This window comes from Sitodiplosis mosellana, unplaced genomic scaffold (assembly GCF_009176505.1).
Source record: "Sitodiplosis mosellana isolate CC-2019 unplaced genomic scaffold, AAFC_SMos_1.0 Smas_scaffold_6226, whole genome shotgun sequence".
In the NCBI taxonomy this organism is placed as follows: domain Eukaryota; kingdom Metazoa; phylum Arthropoda; class Insecta; order Diptera; family Cecidomyiidae; genus Sitodiplosis; species Sitodiplosis mosellana.
Genome location: NW_022601467.1, coordinates 15888342 through 15904744, shown reverse-complemented (window position 1 = coordinate 15904744; position 16403 = coordinate 15888342). Strand labels below are relative to the sequence as shown.

General features: G+C 37.0%; 5 protein-coding genes across 5 annotated transcripts; 3 read left to right on the top strand and 2 right to left on the bottom strand.

Annotated features, from left to right (window-relative positions):
- Positions 1–2851: 2851 nt before the first annotated feature.
- LOC129578226 (uncharacterized) lies at positions 2852–4063 on the bottom strand. Its single transcript, XM_055466479.1, has 2 exons — positions 3429–4063; positions 2852–3284 (listed from the first exon to the last, which is right to left on the bottom strand). The coding sequence occupies exons 1-2, from the start codon at positions 3999–4001 to the stop codon at positions 3060–3062; spliced, it is 798 nt and encodes a 265-aa protein (XP_055322454.1). The 5' UTR covers positions 4002–4063; the 3' UTR covers positions 2852–3059.
- Positions 4064–4179: 116 nt separating this feature from the next.
- Positions 4180–6367, bottom strand: LOC129578222 (protein ST7 homolog). The gene is made up of 3 exons (XM_055466455.1): positions 5892–6367; positions 5506–5823; positions 4180–5430 (listed from the first exon to the last, which is right to left on the bottom strand). The coding sequence occupies exons 1-3, from the start codon at positions 6028–6030 to the stop codon at positions 4397–4399; spliced, it is 1491 nt and encodes a 496-aa protein (XP_055322430.1). The 5' UTR covers positions 6031–6367; the 3' UTR covers positions 4180–4396.
- A 50-nt stretch (positions 6368–6417) lies between these two features.
- LOC129579482 (integrator complex subunit 14-like) lies at positions 6418–12106 on the top strand. Its single transcript, XM_055469592.1, has 5 exons — positions 6418–6807; positions 10676–10846; positions 10914–11420; positions 11521–11914; positions 12003–12106. Exons 1-5 carry the CDS (start codon positions 6628–6630, stop codon positions 12104–12106), a joined length of 1356 nt encoding a protein of 451 aa, XP_055325567.1. The 5' UTR covers positions 6418–6627.
- LOC129578221 (dnaJ homolog subfamily C member 2) lies at positions 6803–10434 on the top strand. The gene is made up of 4 exons (XM_055466454.1): positions 6803–8257; positions 8377–8522; positions 8649–8807; positions 8891–10434. The coding sequence occupies exons 1-4, from the start codon at positions 7992–7994 to the stop codon at positions 10318–10320; spliced, it is 2001 nt and encodes a 666-aa protein (XP_055322429.1). The 5' UTR covers positions 6803–7991; the 3' UTR covers positions 10321–10434.
- Positions 12107–12697: 591 nt separating the features above from the next.
- LOC129578215 (chromatin assembly factor 1 subunit B) lies at positions 12698–16036 on the top strand. Its single transcript, XM_055466436.1, has 5 exons — positions 12698–12988; positions 13095–13278; positions 13375–13627; positions 13694–13867; positions 13931–16036. The coding sequence occupies exons 1-5, from the start codon at positions 12857–12859 to the stop codon at positions 15285–15287; spliced, it is 2100 nt and encodes a 699-aa protein (XP_055322411.1). The 5' UTR covers positions 12698–12856; the 3' UTR covers positions 15288–16036.
- Positions 16037–16403: the final 367 nt, after the last annotated feature.

Genomic DNA, 16403 nt, shown 5'->3' with positions numbered 1-16403 from the left:
CAATGGGAATTAAACAAGAAAAAAAAACACATTTAAACTTATGGGAATGAAATACTCAAACAACAAATAATTATTGAATTAATTCAAACAGCATAAACTATAAGGAAAACCGATAGCAATATGACCTATTGAAAAGTAAATGAAATTGGAAAAACGAGTTTCAAAAGGAAAATAAAAACAGAAAGGAACAGAAAATTTAAACCGGTGCGCATGTTTAAACCAGACATCATACAGCCAATCAACATTATTGATTCATTCTTGTTATTCGTTAAGAAAAAAAACTACGCAGCTTAAAAAAAAGTGTTTGTACCAAAAAAAAACAGAATAAAATTAAAAAATTTAAAGGAATCTACCTATTTTTTAAAGGCAACTCGAATTGGCTTTAATGTTTTATTTTCCAGTTTCAACTCAATATTTAAATTGATATAAACGTTTAGAAATGGGAAAAAAAATCGTTAGAAAATTTATTAAAAGTTCTCTAATAATAATAATTGATTTAAATAAAAAAAGCATGTCACATTGTAAATAAATACATATTAAACTAATTGTTATAATAAATGGTAAAACAAAAGAAAAAAAATAATAGCTAAACCAATCAATCCAAGCTTAATCGCATGTGAATAATTAGTAAACCAATTTAAAGTGAAAAGAAAACGCAAAAATTTGAGAAGAGATAAACACAAATCGAAATTATAAAATTAGTATTTTTAACGAATACCACAACAAAACACAAAAAAGAATCAAACGAAAATATTATGATGGGAAAAAAATTGATTGTTGCCTTATACATTTATTTTTCTCTATTGCCATCTAAACCTGCTGTAATCTAATTTATTAGCATCGCAAAATCCATTTCGTGTTTAGTTATTATTTTTTGTTTTCGTTTTTTTGTTTTTTCTTACGATTCATCCATATCGAGAACACAACACTTTTTTTTCGATTCATCTACGGATGTGTTAGAGAGCGACAGCATATACAAACATTTTTCGACGAACAATGATATCGTTGTGGAACAATTGCTAAACAAAAAGGATCAAAATGTAACCAAAAAGAGGCGCGATGAAAAAAATATATATACAAAAACAAAAAATACCGGCAAAATAAAATTGAACTAATTTTATGTGTTGTATTTAACAAAGACTGATTAATAAATGCAATTTCACTTCAGTTCGAACGTATAGAGCAATCTAGAAAGTGACAAGAACTCAAATCAAGAAACTGACGTTAATTAAAACAAAACAAAAAATCAAGTAAACGAAGTTGGAATTCTAACCCTCTTTGGCGCTAGTCGAAAATAACAAAAAAAAAAAGAAGAAAACCGATGGAAGTTTTTTTTTTATTAGGGAAACAAAGACGTTGAGATGCGATTTTTCGATCGGTCGAATATATATATAGCCGTATGTTTCACGCCTCCTGAATGTAACACAAGAAATATGATGATAAACAAGACGAATTTACAAGCTGGATAACAATGAAAAGAAAAAAATAACGATGAGTTAGTCAGATGTTTTTTTTTTTAATTTTAAAGAATTATACTCGATGCAAAGAAAAAACGATTTATTTTCAATTTTTTTATTTAAATTTTTTTTTTCATTTCGATTTTTGCATATTCCACAAAAAATATGGCAATTATAATTAAGGCTTTCTGTAAATTACACAATGACAACAACAAGAAACTAAAGAACGGTGCATTTTGTATGTACCTGAGCCTACTCTTCTGGGATTGTGTGTTGCATAGAGATGAAAACCCGAAAGATTCACTGAACATATTTAGCCATTGACAGCTGGCAGTCATGTGGTTTATTAATGTGAGTTGCCTTTATATTTGATGGCTTTTTTCTTTCAAAACAAAAAACTGTCTGCTTTTAACTAAGAATTCCAAACTGATTTTTCTATGAATGAAAAGTATAATATACATATTATTCAACACTATCCTCAAGACAAGACAGGCCGATTATCGAATTTCTCGATAGGTTACATATAAAATGTCAAAAAAAAAATCAGAATAAATATTGCCGAAATGATACAGTTTCATGAACAATGCGGAATAATTGCAAAATGCAAATTGCCAAAAGATTTGGGATTAAGATCAAAGCATCCTTAGACCTTGTGTATTATTTAGAGATAATTGTTGCCAAATCAAAGCCAATCAATCGCCGAAGCGATATTGTTTGTATTCGCAAACATGATCAACACAATCGAATCAACAATGAATCATCAGGTCGTTTCATCTCAACTTTAGTGACTGTCTTCTTCATCAAAGCATGACGCATACAAAAACTCTTTGCCAAATACTACAACAAACAACAGCGAAAATACAGCCGCCAACTGTAAAAAGGATTCGAACAACACATGGTTTCGTAGCTGTCAAATGTATCATCTAGAATCGGTGAGTATTGATTGCATTCAAACTGAATCATTGACACCAAATGAGCGGCATTGTAAAAGGAATCGTTTATTTACAAACGTTTGTTTTATCATTTTCAGAACATCAACAACAAATTGAATAATGAATGACAACACCGAATGGCAAGAATGATGTAAGCGGTGTATTTTTGCGGGTGTTTGACAACGGCACAACGATGGGCTTTCAAAAAGTAGGTTGATAATCGCATTGATTTCGCACTAATTTGCACTTATAATATTGTGTATGACTAAATTTGTGTGTTTTCTCTCTCCATCTCTCTTTTGCAGTTTACAAACAGAAGACAATGGAATCTAATTCATCGGGGCTTTTGTTTTTTGCAATCTTTATGGTTAAATAATACACGACGTCATTCTTTATCAATGCTATGTCATGGTACTTATTTGCACAGTGCTATTATTCTGCATTGTTTGTAAAAGTGAATCAATTTCAACCAAACAGTTCATATACTACTAAAAGTCTTTGATTTAATCTAAAACAAGGGAATAAAAGTGCGAATTCCATTAGATAATTTTTAAGATTTATTATATAAAATATTGTAAATTAAAATTATAAAAGAATAAACATTTTTTAAGCAAGATCAAAATCGAATGTGTTGCTGGTTTGACTGTTGCATTATCGAGTATCTTGCTCTTTATTCATTGATTCGTTGGAATTGCCACGCAACGTAGGTTTGGTTTAAAATGTCATATGTGCCAATGAGAACGTAAATTTGACCCAACACCATTTCTGCGTCGCACAACTCATCGGACAGTTTCACTTGAACGTTACGGCTAATTTCCCCGTATCGAATTGGTGTCTCCAAACATTTGGCATTGAACACTCGCACCATACGGCAGTTGTACGTGGATCGACGATGCTAAACAGAATGAAAAGAATACAAACACTGTTTCATATTTCTCTATGACGATTCGTTGTGGGACTTTTGGTTTTTTTCGTTTGATTTTCTTCATAAAGCATTCAAATCTTACACAAAACTTCATATTTATCGAATGATTCTTACCTCATATTCGCTGAGATTGCCATTGCATTCGGAACAATTGTGTTTGCACGCATGTTCACCAGCCAAGATGTGGTTCTGATTGTTGGAGCATTTCTTGGGACAATACCAAATTGATTGTCGCACACACTGATATCGGTCGCCGAAACTGTGAAGCACACACTTCATCACACTGAGTGAAAGTCGAACGGGATGCCGAAACGGGACGAATTCAAAATGCTCGTTCAATGGCAGATCCGAGAATCGAATGACACAATGGATTTGTTGCAATTGCAGGCCAATGCTTGATTCTGGGTACTTTTCAACCAGGAGATTGAAAATGTAAACCCAGGCCGCCTCTCGCATATCTTTCACCGATTGCAGTGGCTCGTCCAGGATCTCGCTTAAAATCGACTTCATCTCCTCAGCCATTGCTAGTTGCTGGTAGTTCAAATCAAATCGGATGATCAAGGGTGCTTCCAATGAGTTTGGCACATAAGCTGACACATTTGTGACATAATTGTTAAGAGTCAGTTGGATTTCCTGGCGGAAAATATCCAACAAACTTCGATAAAATACTATTCTTTCACAATTCATGTTTGTGATTCACTGCAGCTGAAAACCGACTGAACTGCTGCAGTTCATGCACACATTCGAAACATAAGAATTCGTTGAAATTTGAATCTGGTTGGCATTTACCGAAGAAAAGTCACTAGAATCAAGTGGTGCCATCTGAAACATGAGTAAGAAACAGTTCAGTATCAAAATGATTTCATAAATTTTCAATAATTTAGTTTTATTACTGAGATACAGAAATACAGTGCATAATATCAATACAGAAATTCAAACTTAGTTTTTAGTTTGTTTGTTTTACTTGTTCATTTCAATCAATCATTTATGATGATTTATTTGTGTATGTTTGTTTCCTTTGTTTTGTTTTGTTTTTTTTTTAATGGTTGTGAATTCGTGACCAGTTAAAAAATAAATAAAATTCAGATTCGATATATTTGCTGCAATAAACTGCACGGCCACATCTCTTTTACAAAGTAAAACGGTAACGCAAGCCAATTAAGTAGAGTTTGTGCCATATTGCCCATCGATTCAGGATATTGATGTGTGAGCAACGCCAACAATGCGGTGAATGAGCAGAGACCGGCGGTGAAAATGATGAAAAATGGTAGCTCTTTCTTCGGGTACACGGATACTTCATGAAATGATGGCAAGAGTTCGCGATCGGCGCATTCGGTGCACGTTGGATATGGATAAAATAGGTGTCCGCGTTCCAATGGATACGGAAGCATTCGAAATGTTCCTTCCCATGTGCAATGCAACAAATTCAGTGCTCCTTCGACATTCTTCCAATGGGCCAAGTGACAAAATGCATAGGAAACGGCTTCCGAATCGCCACGCTTCAAAATATGTTCGGGTGGAAAGATTAATGACTTCATTTCCAGTAGGTACTTAGGAACGTGTGGATTAAATTCGACAGCTCTGTGTATCGCATCAACCGCACTCATTTCGGCCGCACTCAAACCCTTTTTCGATGCAATATCCGGTGAGAATTTGTCGCTGACAGCTCTTGCTTTCAGCAGAGCGGCCGTATAACAGATGGTTGCCGATTTTGGTAATGAGATGTCATCGTATTTTGCCAGCACGGCCTGACAATCGGCGTACGCTTGCATTTCTAAGAGAGCTTCAATGAGATTCTCATGGATATTCAGTACGTTCATTATCGGTGGTATTTCTTTTGTTAAATCACGGAACATTTTTACCGCCTCTTTGAGACGGCCCAACTTTCTGGCGCACATGGCCAGTCGACGTTTTATGTAAATCAGTACGTTTGTATCGCGACGATGTGCCGCTTCGGCAAGTGGTCCTTGATGCTGCAACGCTTGGGATTTTCGATAATTCAATTCGGCCACCCTCAGTGCGTGTCGCAAATACTTTTCAGCGTCGGCTATTGTTACTGCTTCCTCTTCTGCTAATAAAATATACGCAGGTCCACACTCTGGATTGATTTTCAGCGCTGCAATGGGAAAGAAAACAATTCACTTTTAATTTAATCCTTGCCTCGGAATGGAAACATTTCGATTGATCTTACCATCGCGTGCAGTTTTGATCCGTACCACTGGATTTCGTTCACGCCAAGCGGTTTGCATGAGTTCATACTCGGCTTTGCCAGCATCACATTCGCATGTAAAAAATGTCTGATGATCTTGTGCACTCAAATTCATATCGTAATAGGTGAGCGGTTCTTTCGCAGCTGCCCAATAAAAGCGCTGATACTCCGATCCACGAAAGAGATTCAATGGATTTCGCCATACCTTGCACTCGGGCACGGGTTGATTATTTGTTGTGCTTGTTTCATCATCAGTGTCGCCATTGAACCAGGGGCTGATGTGATTCAATGACACTTGTTCTGCAAAGACATAACAATGTCATATATACACATCGCACTCCATCCAATTGAAAAATTGATTAACTTACCGATAAATGAGGTGCCATACTTCCTAAAATACCACCATTCAAATATGAGTATCAAACCAGATATAAGACTAGAAGTTCCGGTGAGGGCAACATAAAATTTCGGTGTTAATGTGCTAAGAAACATTGATGAATCCCACATTTTTGCTGGCTACACCGATTTTCAATCACACATTTAAACCACAATCAAATTCACTCGTTGTCTTGCAATTCGAATTGAAGTTTAGCCACACAGCAAACGCGAGTGCAATTTTGTCGGAATTTCTATGCGTGTTGATTGCAAAGCGCAATCAAAAACAACATTCGACGAAAATCCCTACGACAATTGACAGCTGTTGTACACTCTCTCGATATATATCTATCTCTCAATGGAACAACTTTATTTGTATGCCAACCCTTCAGATAAGAATAAATTGCAAGTTTTTCGGGTGGTAGCAGTTGTCGAGGCCGATTGTCTAATCCGTACCGCAAATACAACTATCACAAAAAAACAAACCGAAAGCATTGACATGACATTTCGCTTTGCGTCAATATTCGTGTTTGTTCGAAAGTTATTTTGTATGTTGTGTGTGGCATTGATGTACACTTGAAAAAGCCGATAGAATTTTGTTTTTGTTTCGAATCGCGAATTGTGATTGGATTTTTATTTTCTCGTTGAATTTATTGAATCGATCGGTGGTTGCAGCATTTGACAAATAACGTGAGATTTTGTTTTTGGTTCGAGTGAGAGAACGGGAAAATGCCGACAATCATTGCATTGGACGTATCATTGTCGATGACAAGGACTTTACCGGTTACAACAAATGGTACAAATGGCACAAACGATGAACACATTACGTATAATCAATTGGCCGTCCAGGGAATTAATGAATTTTTGAATTATCTCACAAAGAATTCCAAACTGGAGCATGTCGCTTTGGTAAGTATCGCTGTAATACAGCTAGTCAGTCACCAATATGAGGTTCTTATCCATAAAACCGCAACATTCTTAACAATAACATAAGCGATTTACGGTCTTTTTCTCCGTGATTATGGAACAAAAGTACCAGAAAGTTCAGCTGAAAAGTGTATTATTCTATAAAATATATGCATTTCATTATGTTTACATTGGAAATTCTTTCAAAGTGTTGACATAATGTTATGTACACTGTTTCTGATGATTTGTCTAAATCATTGCAAGAACAAATGGACGTAACTCCGTTGAAAAATTGATCTAAATTGATCGATCAATCGATTTAAATCATGAAAATCATTAATTTTTGTTTTTTAAGAACAAAAGTGCAAAATATATTGATATAATTATAATCCTAAACTAAATCTCAATTCTATGTCAATTGAGTGTAAATGTTAAGAAGTCCGATAGATGGCGATACACAAACGTTTGATAAATTGAATGGTTATAGTGTCAAGTGTGTGCTTTATTCAGTCATTTTGTCGAAATCAATGTAACAAAAGCGCATAGAACCCGCGCGCTATTTTGGCTACGGTATTGTTCGTGTACGATTGCCATTCGATTGTAGAAAGAAATAGAAAAAATAAATTATGTGATATATTTTTTTATGTTTAACGGTTTTATATTATCTGCTGCAAAACCATTTATCAACCAATTATTTGCAATTACAAAGTGCAAAAAACGAAGAGTGTGCGAACCTACACGAAATACCCGAAGTAGCATTCAAATCGCAAAAATTCCATCGATTTTCGCTATATTGTCAAATACACTTTTTTTGGCACACACATCGCATTGTGTGTTCGGTATAGGAGTAATACATTCATGTTGAGCTATACCACGTGTTTGAGGTTAGCTTAGCAGCGTAGTGTCATTGCAATACTGAAATTGATTATAATTAAAAGACAGCTGTAGCTCTCTCGATCGCAAAACGAAATCGAAAAAATAAAGAAAAAGACGACAAACGAAATTTACACGATATTCGTACCTGAGACAATCCCGTAACAGTGTAAAATAGATAGGAAGTGCGTCAGTGAGCTAAAAAAAATTGTGAAAATTGCAATAAATTCGACCGAGTTTACACGGAACAGAAAAACGTTTTGCGAAACAATTTCGATATAGTCAAACACACAAAAAGTGCGAATGAAACAAAAATGAGCTCCGAAAATCCAACATACACAGTGGCAATATGCCGACCATTAAATCAACAACGAATCCAATGCGCTGGACCACATTTTATGAAATATATACACAAAATTCGACACGGTGTCGATGGGATCCTATCGAGCGCCAGTTCCACAGACGAAATTTCGGCCAACGAAACCGAATTCGAAATCGATGTTGACTACTTGAAAAGCTTGGATCCAAAGGAATGGAAGGATCAAGATCACTATCACGTATTAGGATTGAAAAATCTAAGGTATGTTCTCGGCGCGATTAAAATAAATTGACTTGTGTTTAATCAACAGCATTGTAATGAATTTTGCCAATCAACCAGTACTTTATTTCATGCGGCAATTGTATGATACCTTCTTTCAGATACAATGCCAGTGATGACGATATCAAGCGAGCCTATAGGAAAATCGTTCTGAAACATCATCCCGACAAAAGAAAAGCACAAGGCGAAAACGTGAACAGCGACAGCGATTACTTCACATGTATAACAAAAGCATATGAGACTCTAGGTAAATATCAACAGTGCTAAGAGAAATACGTGCTCAACCCCAAATGTGCTAAATGCCAAACGAACGGGCGATCATTTCAATTAAAACATTCATTTTTATTTTCAACTCTTTTCTTTCGTTCATAAGGAAATCCAACCAAAAGACGTTCATACGATTCGGTCGATCCATTGTTTGATGACTCATTGCCAACACAAAGTGAAATTAATAAGAATTTCTTCGAGACTTTTTCCAAGTATTTCGGCCTAAATGCACGATGGAGCGAAAAGAAGAAAGTTCCAGAAATAGGTGAAAAATTTGAAGACAGACCACTTGGATTGTTTCAGTTTTTAACAAATGTTTTCTTCATTTATTGCTTTGCCTTTGTTTAGGAGATGAAAATGCCAATAGACAACATGTGGACAACTTTTATAATTTCTGGTATAGTTTTGAATCGTGGCGTGAGTATAGCTACTTGGATGAAGAAGACAAGGACAAGGGGCAAGATCGTGAAGAGCGTCGTTGGATCGATAAGCAAAACAAGGCCGTTCGAATTAAGCGAAAAAAGGAGGAAATGTCACGTATTCGAGCATTAGTCGATTTAGCCTATAACAATGATCCTCGCATCGTTCGTATTAAAAATGAGGAGAAAGAGAAGAAACAGGCGGCAAAACGTGCACGCATGAGCGCGGTACAGGCACAAAAGGCCGAAGAGGAACGCATTCTCAAAGAGGCACAATTGGCCAAAGAGAAAGCCGAACAGGTCGAACAAAAGCGTATCGAACAGATTCGTTTGGAAAAGGAACAACAAAAGCGTGCATTGAAGAAAGAGCGAAAAAGTTTGCGCGACATGGCCAAAGAAAACAATTATTATTCAACTAGTGACAAAGAACGAATCAAAAACATGGAAGGCGTGGAAAAGATATGCGAAATGCTAAAACATCTAGAATTGCAAAGTTTCAATAAAGAATTGACAAGTGGCGGCCGGAATTGTTTCATCAAAATGTTGAAACAAACCGAAGAGAAATTGGAGGAAGAACGGCTAGCCGTATTTGGGGCTAGTAAAACAGTTGCAGCCGCACAACAAGCCCAACAAGCGAAACAGAATACGGCCGTAAAGGCGGTTGATAAAAGTGCAATGTGGAGCCCGGAGAATATGCAAGTTCTTATTAAAGCCGTAAATCTATTTCCGGCTGGAACGGTGCAACGATGGGAAGTCATTGCCAACTATTTGAATCAACACTGCACCAATTTATCGAATCGAAAATTTGCCGCACGTGATGTCCTGAATAAAGCCAAGGATTTGCAGAGTAGCGATTTCGCACACAATAGTCTCAAAACGCAAGCAAACAATAACGCATTCGAATCATTTGAGAAGACGAAGAAAGAGCTGAAAATCGTTGACAATGCTGAAATCAGTGTAAACAATGAGAATGATGCTGGTGTGACTAAAAAAGGTAAGAAACCGGAAACCAATGGCACAACATCAAAGAAACCAGCCGACACAACAAAGCTGAACGGTCACGCTGAGAAGAGCGAAAAGAATGAGAAGAGTGAAAAGCCAGCCACATCAAACGGAACACCAGCACCAGCTCCAACATCGGCTCCAGCCCCAACAGCAGCCAATACAACCGCATGGGGCAAAGACGAACAAGCACTGCTTGAGCAGGCTATGAAAACATATCCCGTGTCAACACCGGATCGTTGGGATCGTATCGCTGAATGCATACCAAATCGATCGAAAAAGGATTGCCTACGACGTGTCAAAGAACTCGTTGATCTGGTTAACGCAAAACGTGAAGCACAACAAGCTGCCAAATAGTGTCAACCAATTGCGATCCTTAGTCGAATTTCTTTAAAAATAAATTGTTTCTCAATTTAAATAAAAAAAAACAACAAAAAGCAAAACAACAACAGAAAATTTTAAAATATAAAACCGTTTTCAATTCTCTTAACATCTAAACTAGCGCCAATGTATTTAAACAAAATCAAACGAAAACAAATCAATTTAACTGAATATTTTGAATAAAATACAAGAAAAAAAAAACAACAACTTGTTTTGTGTTAGAAATTCTTCTATGTGTTTTTATTTCTGATTCTTTGTCCCTCTTTAATCGATTTATATCGACGCAGTGTTGTTGAATTATAATTGAATGGCATTTTCCTCTTCCGTTCAGGTGGTTTTTTCATCGAAGTACGACGTTCTGGTTGATTTCACACGAGACTACGATGCAATCCGACAGGCTTTGTTCAATGTTGAGCACTACGACAAGGTGTGCCTCGAAAATATGCTTCGATCAGCTGGTGCTATGCTTCTATCGAGTTGGGGCTCCCAGAACTATAATCAGGTATGTTGGAATAGCTCTGAAAAACTAAATTTCGTCGAAAATCCATGTCCATTTTTCTTCTCAAAAGATAGTGGCATTCACACATTGTGGCGTTGGCCTTGGAACGACATCTCTGCATAGCACAATATCCACATTGATAGCGCAGAATGCATCAAAAGCGGCGCCGACATCATCGACCAATATGCCAAAGCCACAGTTTCTGCAAAACGAAACGTCCAGCGAGAGTTGGATTCCATTTTCAGGTCTGAGCAAATTGAGCTTCATTTGTCTGGGCTCAACAGCTGAGCCATACTTTCAAACGGCAATCGAACTGTACCAGCAGCTTCTGGATGTAAGCGGTCAGAAGGGACAACTGTTTGTTGCTCACGTTGAATCCGAAGCCAGTAAAGTCATTAAGAGTACATACAATGGAGACGCAGCAGCCTTTCCAACCACATCACAATGGAAGAATGAAATTATCACGCGGCTCATTGACGAAATGTGCGAAATTAACTATAAACCATTTGAAGCCATTCTGAATTGTGGCGAATACCATAAGCTCGAATCACCAATTGTCATTTGGCCATCGCCAATGGTAAGCTTTACTTGAAAATTCGACGGAATTTTTTTTCCAACAAATTTCAATGAAAGATATGGCGAATATCAAGTAAACGACTTTCTTTGTCACATTCCAGCCGTACGATGATGAGAGAGAACCACCAAAAATGATATCACGAACTATAACCGTGTGTGGGTTTCTCAATTTAGCCGATATTGGTTCGCCAATGTCGGTGAGTCGTCATCTAATACTGCCGAATGAGAATTTAACCACAGCTCGGCCACAAGGAACGACCGATGCCGAAAAATTGGAGAACGACATCAAGTCGTTTTATTCAAAATCAGAAGAGGATGACCGATCCGACCATAATAAATCCACCGATGAGTCTGCTTGTGTGCTGCTACACGGTGCCTTGAAATTTGAAAATCTAGCGGCAGTTGTTGTTCTCAACGATGACTGGTTTGGTTTTCTGCACTCATATTCAGACAGCAAACGAAAATCAAATATCATCTTAACGATTTTACCACCAGGTAAACAGCAGTTAGTGTCTGCCAGACACGTTGTTTTTAAGTTGAATGAAAAACGCTCACTCTTGGTAATGAAATCATGTTTTCGTAGGCAACGACAATATCCCATGGTTGAGCGACTTTCGATTCTTTGCCACGGCTAACGGAGCGTTACCGGGAGAAAATTCCCAATTTCCCATCAAACCTATTCTATAGAGAAATTTTCAATGAAATTAGTTGTGAAAATCAGAAATAATTCAAATTAATTTTCAAATCATGAAGAGATTGACTCAATATTTGATTAAAATGCCAACATTTCGAACATTTTTGTAGGAGCTCAACTGCATCAGAAGAGCGGCACTTTCATTGGGATTTGTTGAACTGTTGGACGCGCTTTCAACGTTATTTGAGCGAGAAGCATTGTTACCTCAAAATGCCAGTCCAGATTGTGGCATTCAATTAAAACACTCAGCTATTGAACTACGGAAACTTTCGAATCGAGACCTTAAAATCTCCTTATCACATCATCCAACAAAACACAATCATCTTATGTAATAAAAGTAATAGTTTAAGTGCTCATTTCATTCACAAAAGTCTATTTTAAAATTAAATAAATCAATTGACAACAAAAAACCAGGTTTTTTTCTTCATTCCTTAATAAATTGAATTTCATAACGTTTTACATCGATTTGAATTACTTGTTTCCCTCTACATTTATTCGCATGTGAATGCATGTGTAGTATTTTGCGATGTTCCCATGAGAGCAGAGGGCGCCACGCGTAAGTTGTGTGTCGGGCGAATCAAGTTGATTTGACATTTTGTTTTGGCGCGATTTAGACGTTTTTATATATTATAATTTGGCTGTACTTCGTTGACTGCTTGGTTGGAAACAGAAAAACGAGAAGAGAAAGAGTTGAATTTTGCAATTGAATTTTGTTTGTTATTAAAATATATATATTCTTGACCATGAAGTGCGTGATACCAGAAATTTCCTGGCATAATCGTGATCCAGTGTTGAGTGTAGATATTCAACCGAAAGTATTGGAAGGTGATAATAAGATTCGTTTGGCATCTGGTGGTTTGGACACACATGTTTTGGTTTGTACTAAATTGACGCATCATTAGCTAGATACAATAACTTTAGCTCCGGACGGGAGAGTGTTTCGAATATAATTCATCAAAAAAACATAATTGAATCCAATAGATTTGGTACATTTCCGAGAATGACGAAGGTTTGCCAAAATTGGAACTGGCATCTGATTTGGCAAGACATCAGAAATCGGTGATGGCTGTGCGCTGGTCACCGTCTGGACAATATTTGGCGTCAGCGGATGAAGAAGCAATTTTCATTTGGAAATTGAAAGGTGAAAATGATCCCGGTCTGTTCGGTGAGTATTCATAACAAGAAAAAGTTTAGTGGTCTGAGTGTTGTTTGTTCCAAAAAGTGATTGAAACCGATTCATTTGTTCATTGTGATTGAAAAGATGACAGCAGTGAAGCAAACAGAGAAACATGGAACATTTTCAAAACGTTGCGTGGCCATTTGGATGACGTTCTTGATTTGTCTTGGTCATTGGACTCATTGTATTTGGCATCGGGAGAAGTTGGTTGCACGGCCATGGTGTGGGATGTGATGAAAGGAAAAAGTAAACTCCTTTTGAACGAACACAAAAACTTTGTGCAGGGCGTCGCTTGGGATCCAAAGGACAAGTATTTAGCAACGATTTCATCAGATCGGTGTGTAGTTTGTTTACAATTCTCGAAATATTTGATGATCATTTATGAGATGAATTTTTATTTCAGAACATTGCGGTTTTTTGACTCGAAAACCGGTAAAGTTCTTCGTCGCATAAATAAGGCAACATATCCAGTCGGTCCGTCATCACCGCTGTTCAATAAAAACATTCGGCTCTTCCATGACGACACACTTCCAACATTCTATCGACGATTGTGCTACTCACCCGATGGCAACTTACTGTATGTTTGTTTATCAACGAACACAAAACAATGAGCACTAATTTTCAAAACATTTATCCATAGGGTTGTGCCGTCTGGTTGTACGGACATAATTACTTCGAGTACTGAAAACAAAGAGGAAGCAGAAAAACAAAATGAGAACAAAGAGGATGCTTCCAATGGAAAAGATGAAGCGGTTGAAAAACCGGAAAAGCCCGAGAAACCCGAGAAAGCCGACAAACAAAACAAGCTGCAGAACGTAACTTACATTTTTACTCGATATTCAAAAGAGCCGGCCGTTATTATACCATCGAAGAAACACTTCACACTAGCGGTTCGATTCTGTCCGACCATATTCAAATTGCGGCCACACAATGAGAACAATCCACCGATGATCGATTTACCCTACAGAATGATTTACGCAGTCGTTTCGAAAGATTCCGTCTATCTGTATGACACACAGCAACGGATACCGTTCGGATCGATTTCGGATATTCATTACGCCAGGTTGACCGATGTCACATGGTCGAACGATGGTCGAATTTTGATCGCGTCCAGTTTTGATGGATTTTGTACATTGATTTCCTTCGAAGACGGTGAACTGGGTGAGGTATACGAGAAATCGATCAATCTGGTCGATACCGACGACAAAGAGAATCAAACGAAGAGAAAGCGCACCAGCAATGATGGCAAGAATAAAACATCACCAAAAATGCAAAAGTCCGACAAAACAGAAGCATCAACACCCACGACATCGATCTCAACGAAAGAAAATGCGCAATTGATCGTAAAGCCGAAAATCCAAATTCCAGAGACGATCATTGCTTCGGCCGAAACATTTGAATCGCCAGAGTATAAGGAGAAACAAGCGACACCAATTGCCATACGACGTGCGCCACGTACTAATCCATCAACACCATCGTCCGCCACTGCAACGCCAAAATCATCCGACACTGAATCGGCAGCGCTCAGTGCAAAGAAGCCAAAATTGATTGCAATTCGACGGCAACCACGTAACATTTTGCCATCCTCGCCAGCGGTTGTAGAGAAATCAGCGGCCGATCAAGACGAAGCTTTGGACGCTTGGCCAATTCCAATTGACACCGTAAAAACCACGGAAGAAAAAGAGTCGAAACAAAAACCCAAGAAAGACGATGCACCAATCGTGATCGAAGATGAAACCGAAGATATGCACTTGGTGTATGAGGGTGAAAGTGAATTGACGTTGATCAAAACCGAAACGATTAGCGAATCAATAACAAAGCAAACCGACACACCCGGCAAGGCGATAACAAATACTCCAGCTCCTGAACCATCATCCACATCATCATCGTCCAATGAACAAAGCAGCACTCCCGATACGAAAAACTCGAAAACTCCGCGCCGCGTTCAATTGCGTACAATTTCCACACCGAAATCAAAGAAGAAACTCATCAATTGAAAAGCAGAGCATTCATAGCGAATCTCAAACCAGATTCAATGCGGACAGTCGACCAAAATTCAATCAACAAAACCGAAACTGAAAATGAATGAAGACAGAAAAATGAAAAGAAAAAGCAAGAAAATAAACGAAATAACGAAGACACTTGTTGTTTTGTTTTCCGTTAAATGAGTTTTCCTTTTTCTTTATTTATAGAATGTTTAGATGTAGAATTTATTCGGTAAATAGTATACTTTCATTTTGTGCTTACTGCATATAATCGTAATCGAATCATCATCCAAAGTAAAATAAAAACAAAACGAAACGAAAAAAGAACATTATTCTCTGTTACAATAGTTGCAGACATTTGGCATATGAATTGTAAAATGTTTAGTTATCTTCTTATTTATCATCTGTATTTTCTTTTCTGTTTCTTTTCCTTGTCAGTATCATCATCATCAATAATAATAATTTGTTTCGGTAATTCCGTTAACTTAAACAAAATAGCTGATGCTCTCATTTCAAGCTTGAAATCGATGCATTGACGTTACAAAAATAGTGTAATAATTCACAATGAAATCATGTTGATAAGTAATGTTGGAATTCAGGGAGAGAGAGAAAGATGAAGAAGCATTAACTTAAATTATTTTATGGACAGGAACAGCATTTAGTTTAGAAAGACATTTATATATTTTTTGTTCATTTTCTTTGAAAGGAAAGCACAAAATTTATTGGAAGAAAAAATGAAAAATAAAAAAGGATTCAACTGATTTGTGAAGCGATGCAGAATTCATTTTTGGGATGTGTTAAGTGCTTGAATAGTCTCTCACTGAAGATAGTAGTTGTATACGTATTTACAGGGGAAGCGAAAGTAAGTGTTTTATTACACAGAAATGTGTACATTTGAGATATAGTATTTTGTTTTCTGGGTTGAATTTGTTCACGAACGTCATCGTTTCTGAAGACAGATACAAAATAAAAGTACATTTTACGTTTAAACATTACAAATGAAATAAAATCTACTATCACAGGCCATATGCATAAACATAATCGATAGAGATGAGATGCGGTAGTTTTGTTTCTTATGTTTGTCGCTTTCTATTTTCTAATTAGTAGTTGTGCCACTTCCAGCTAAGT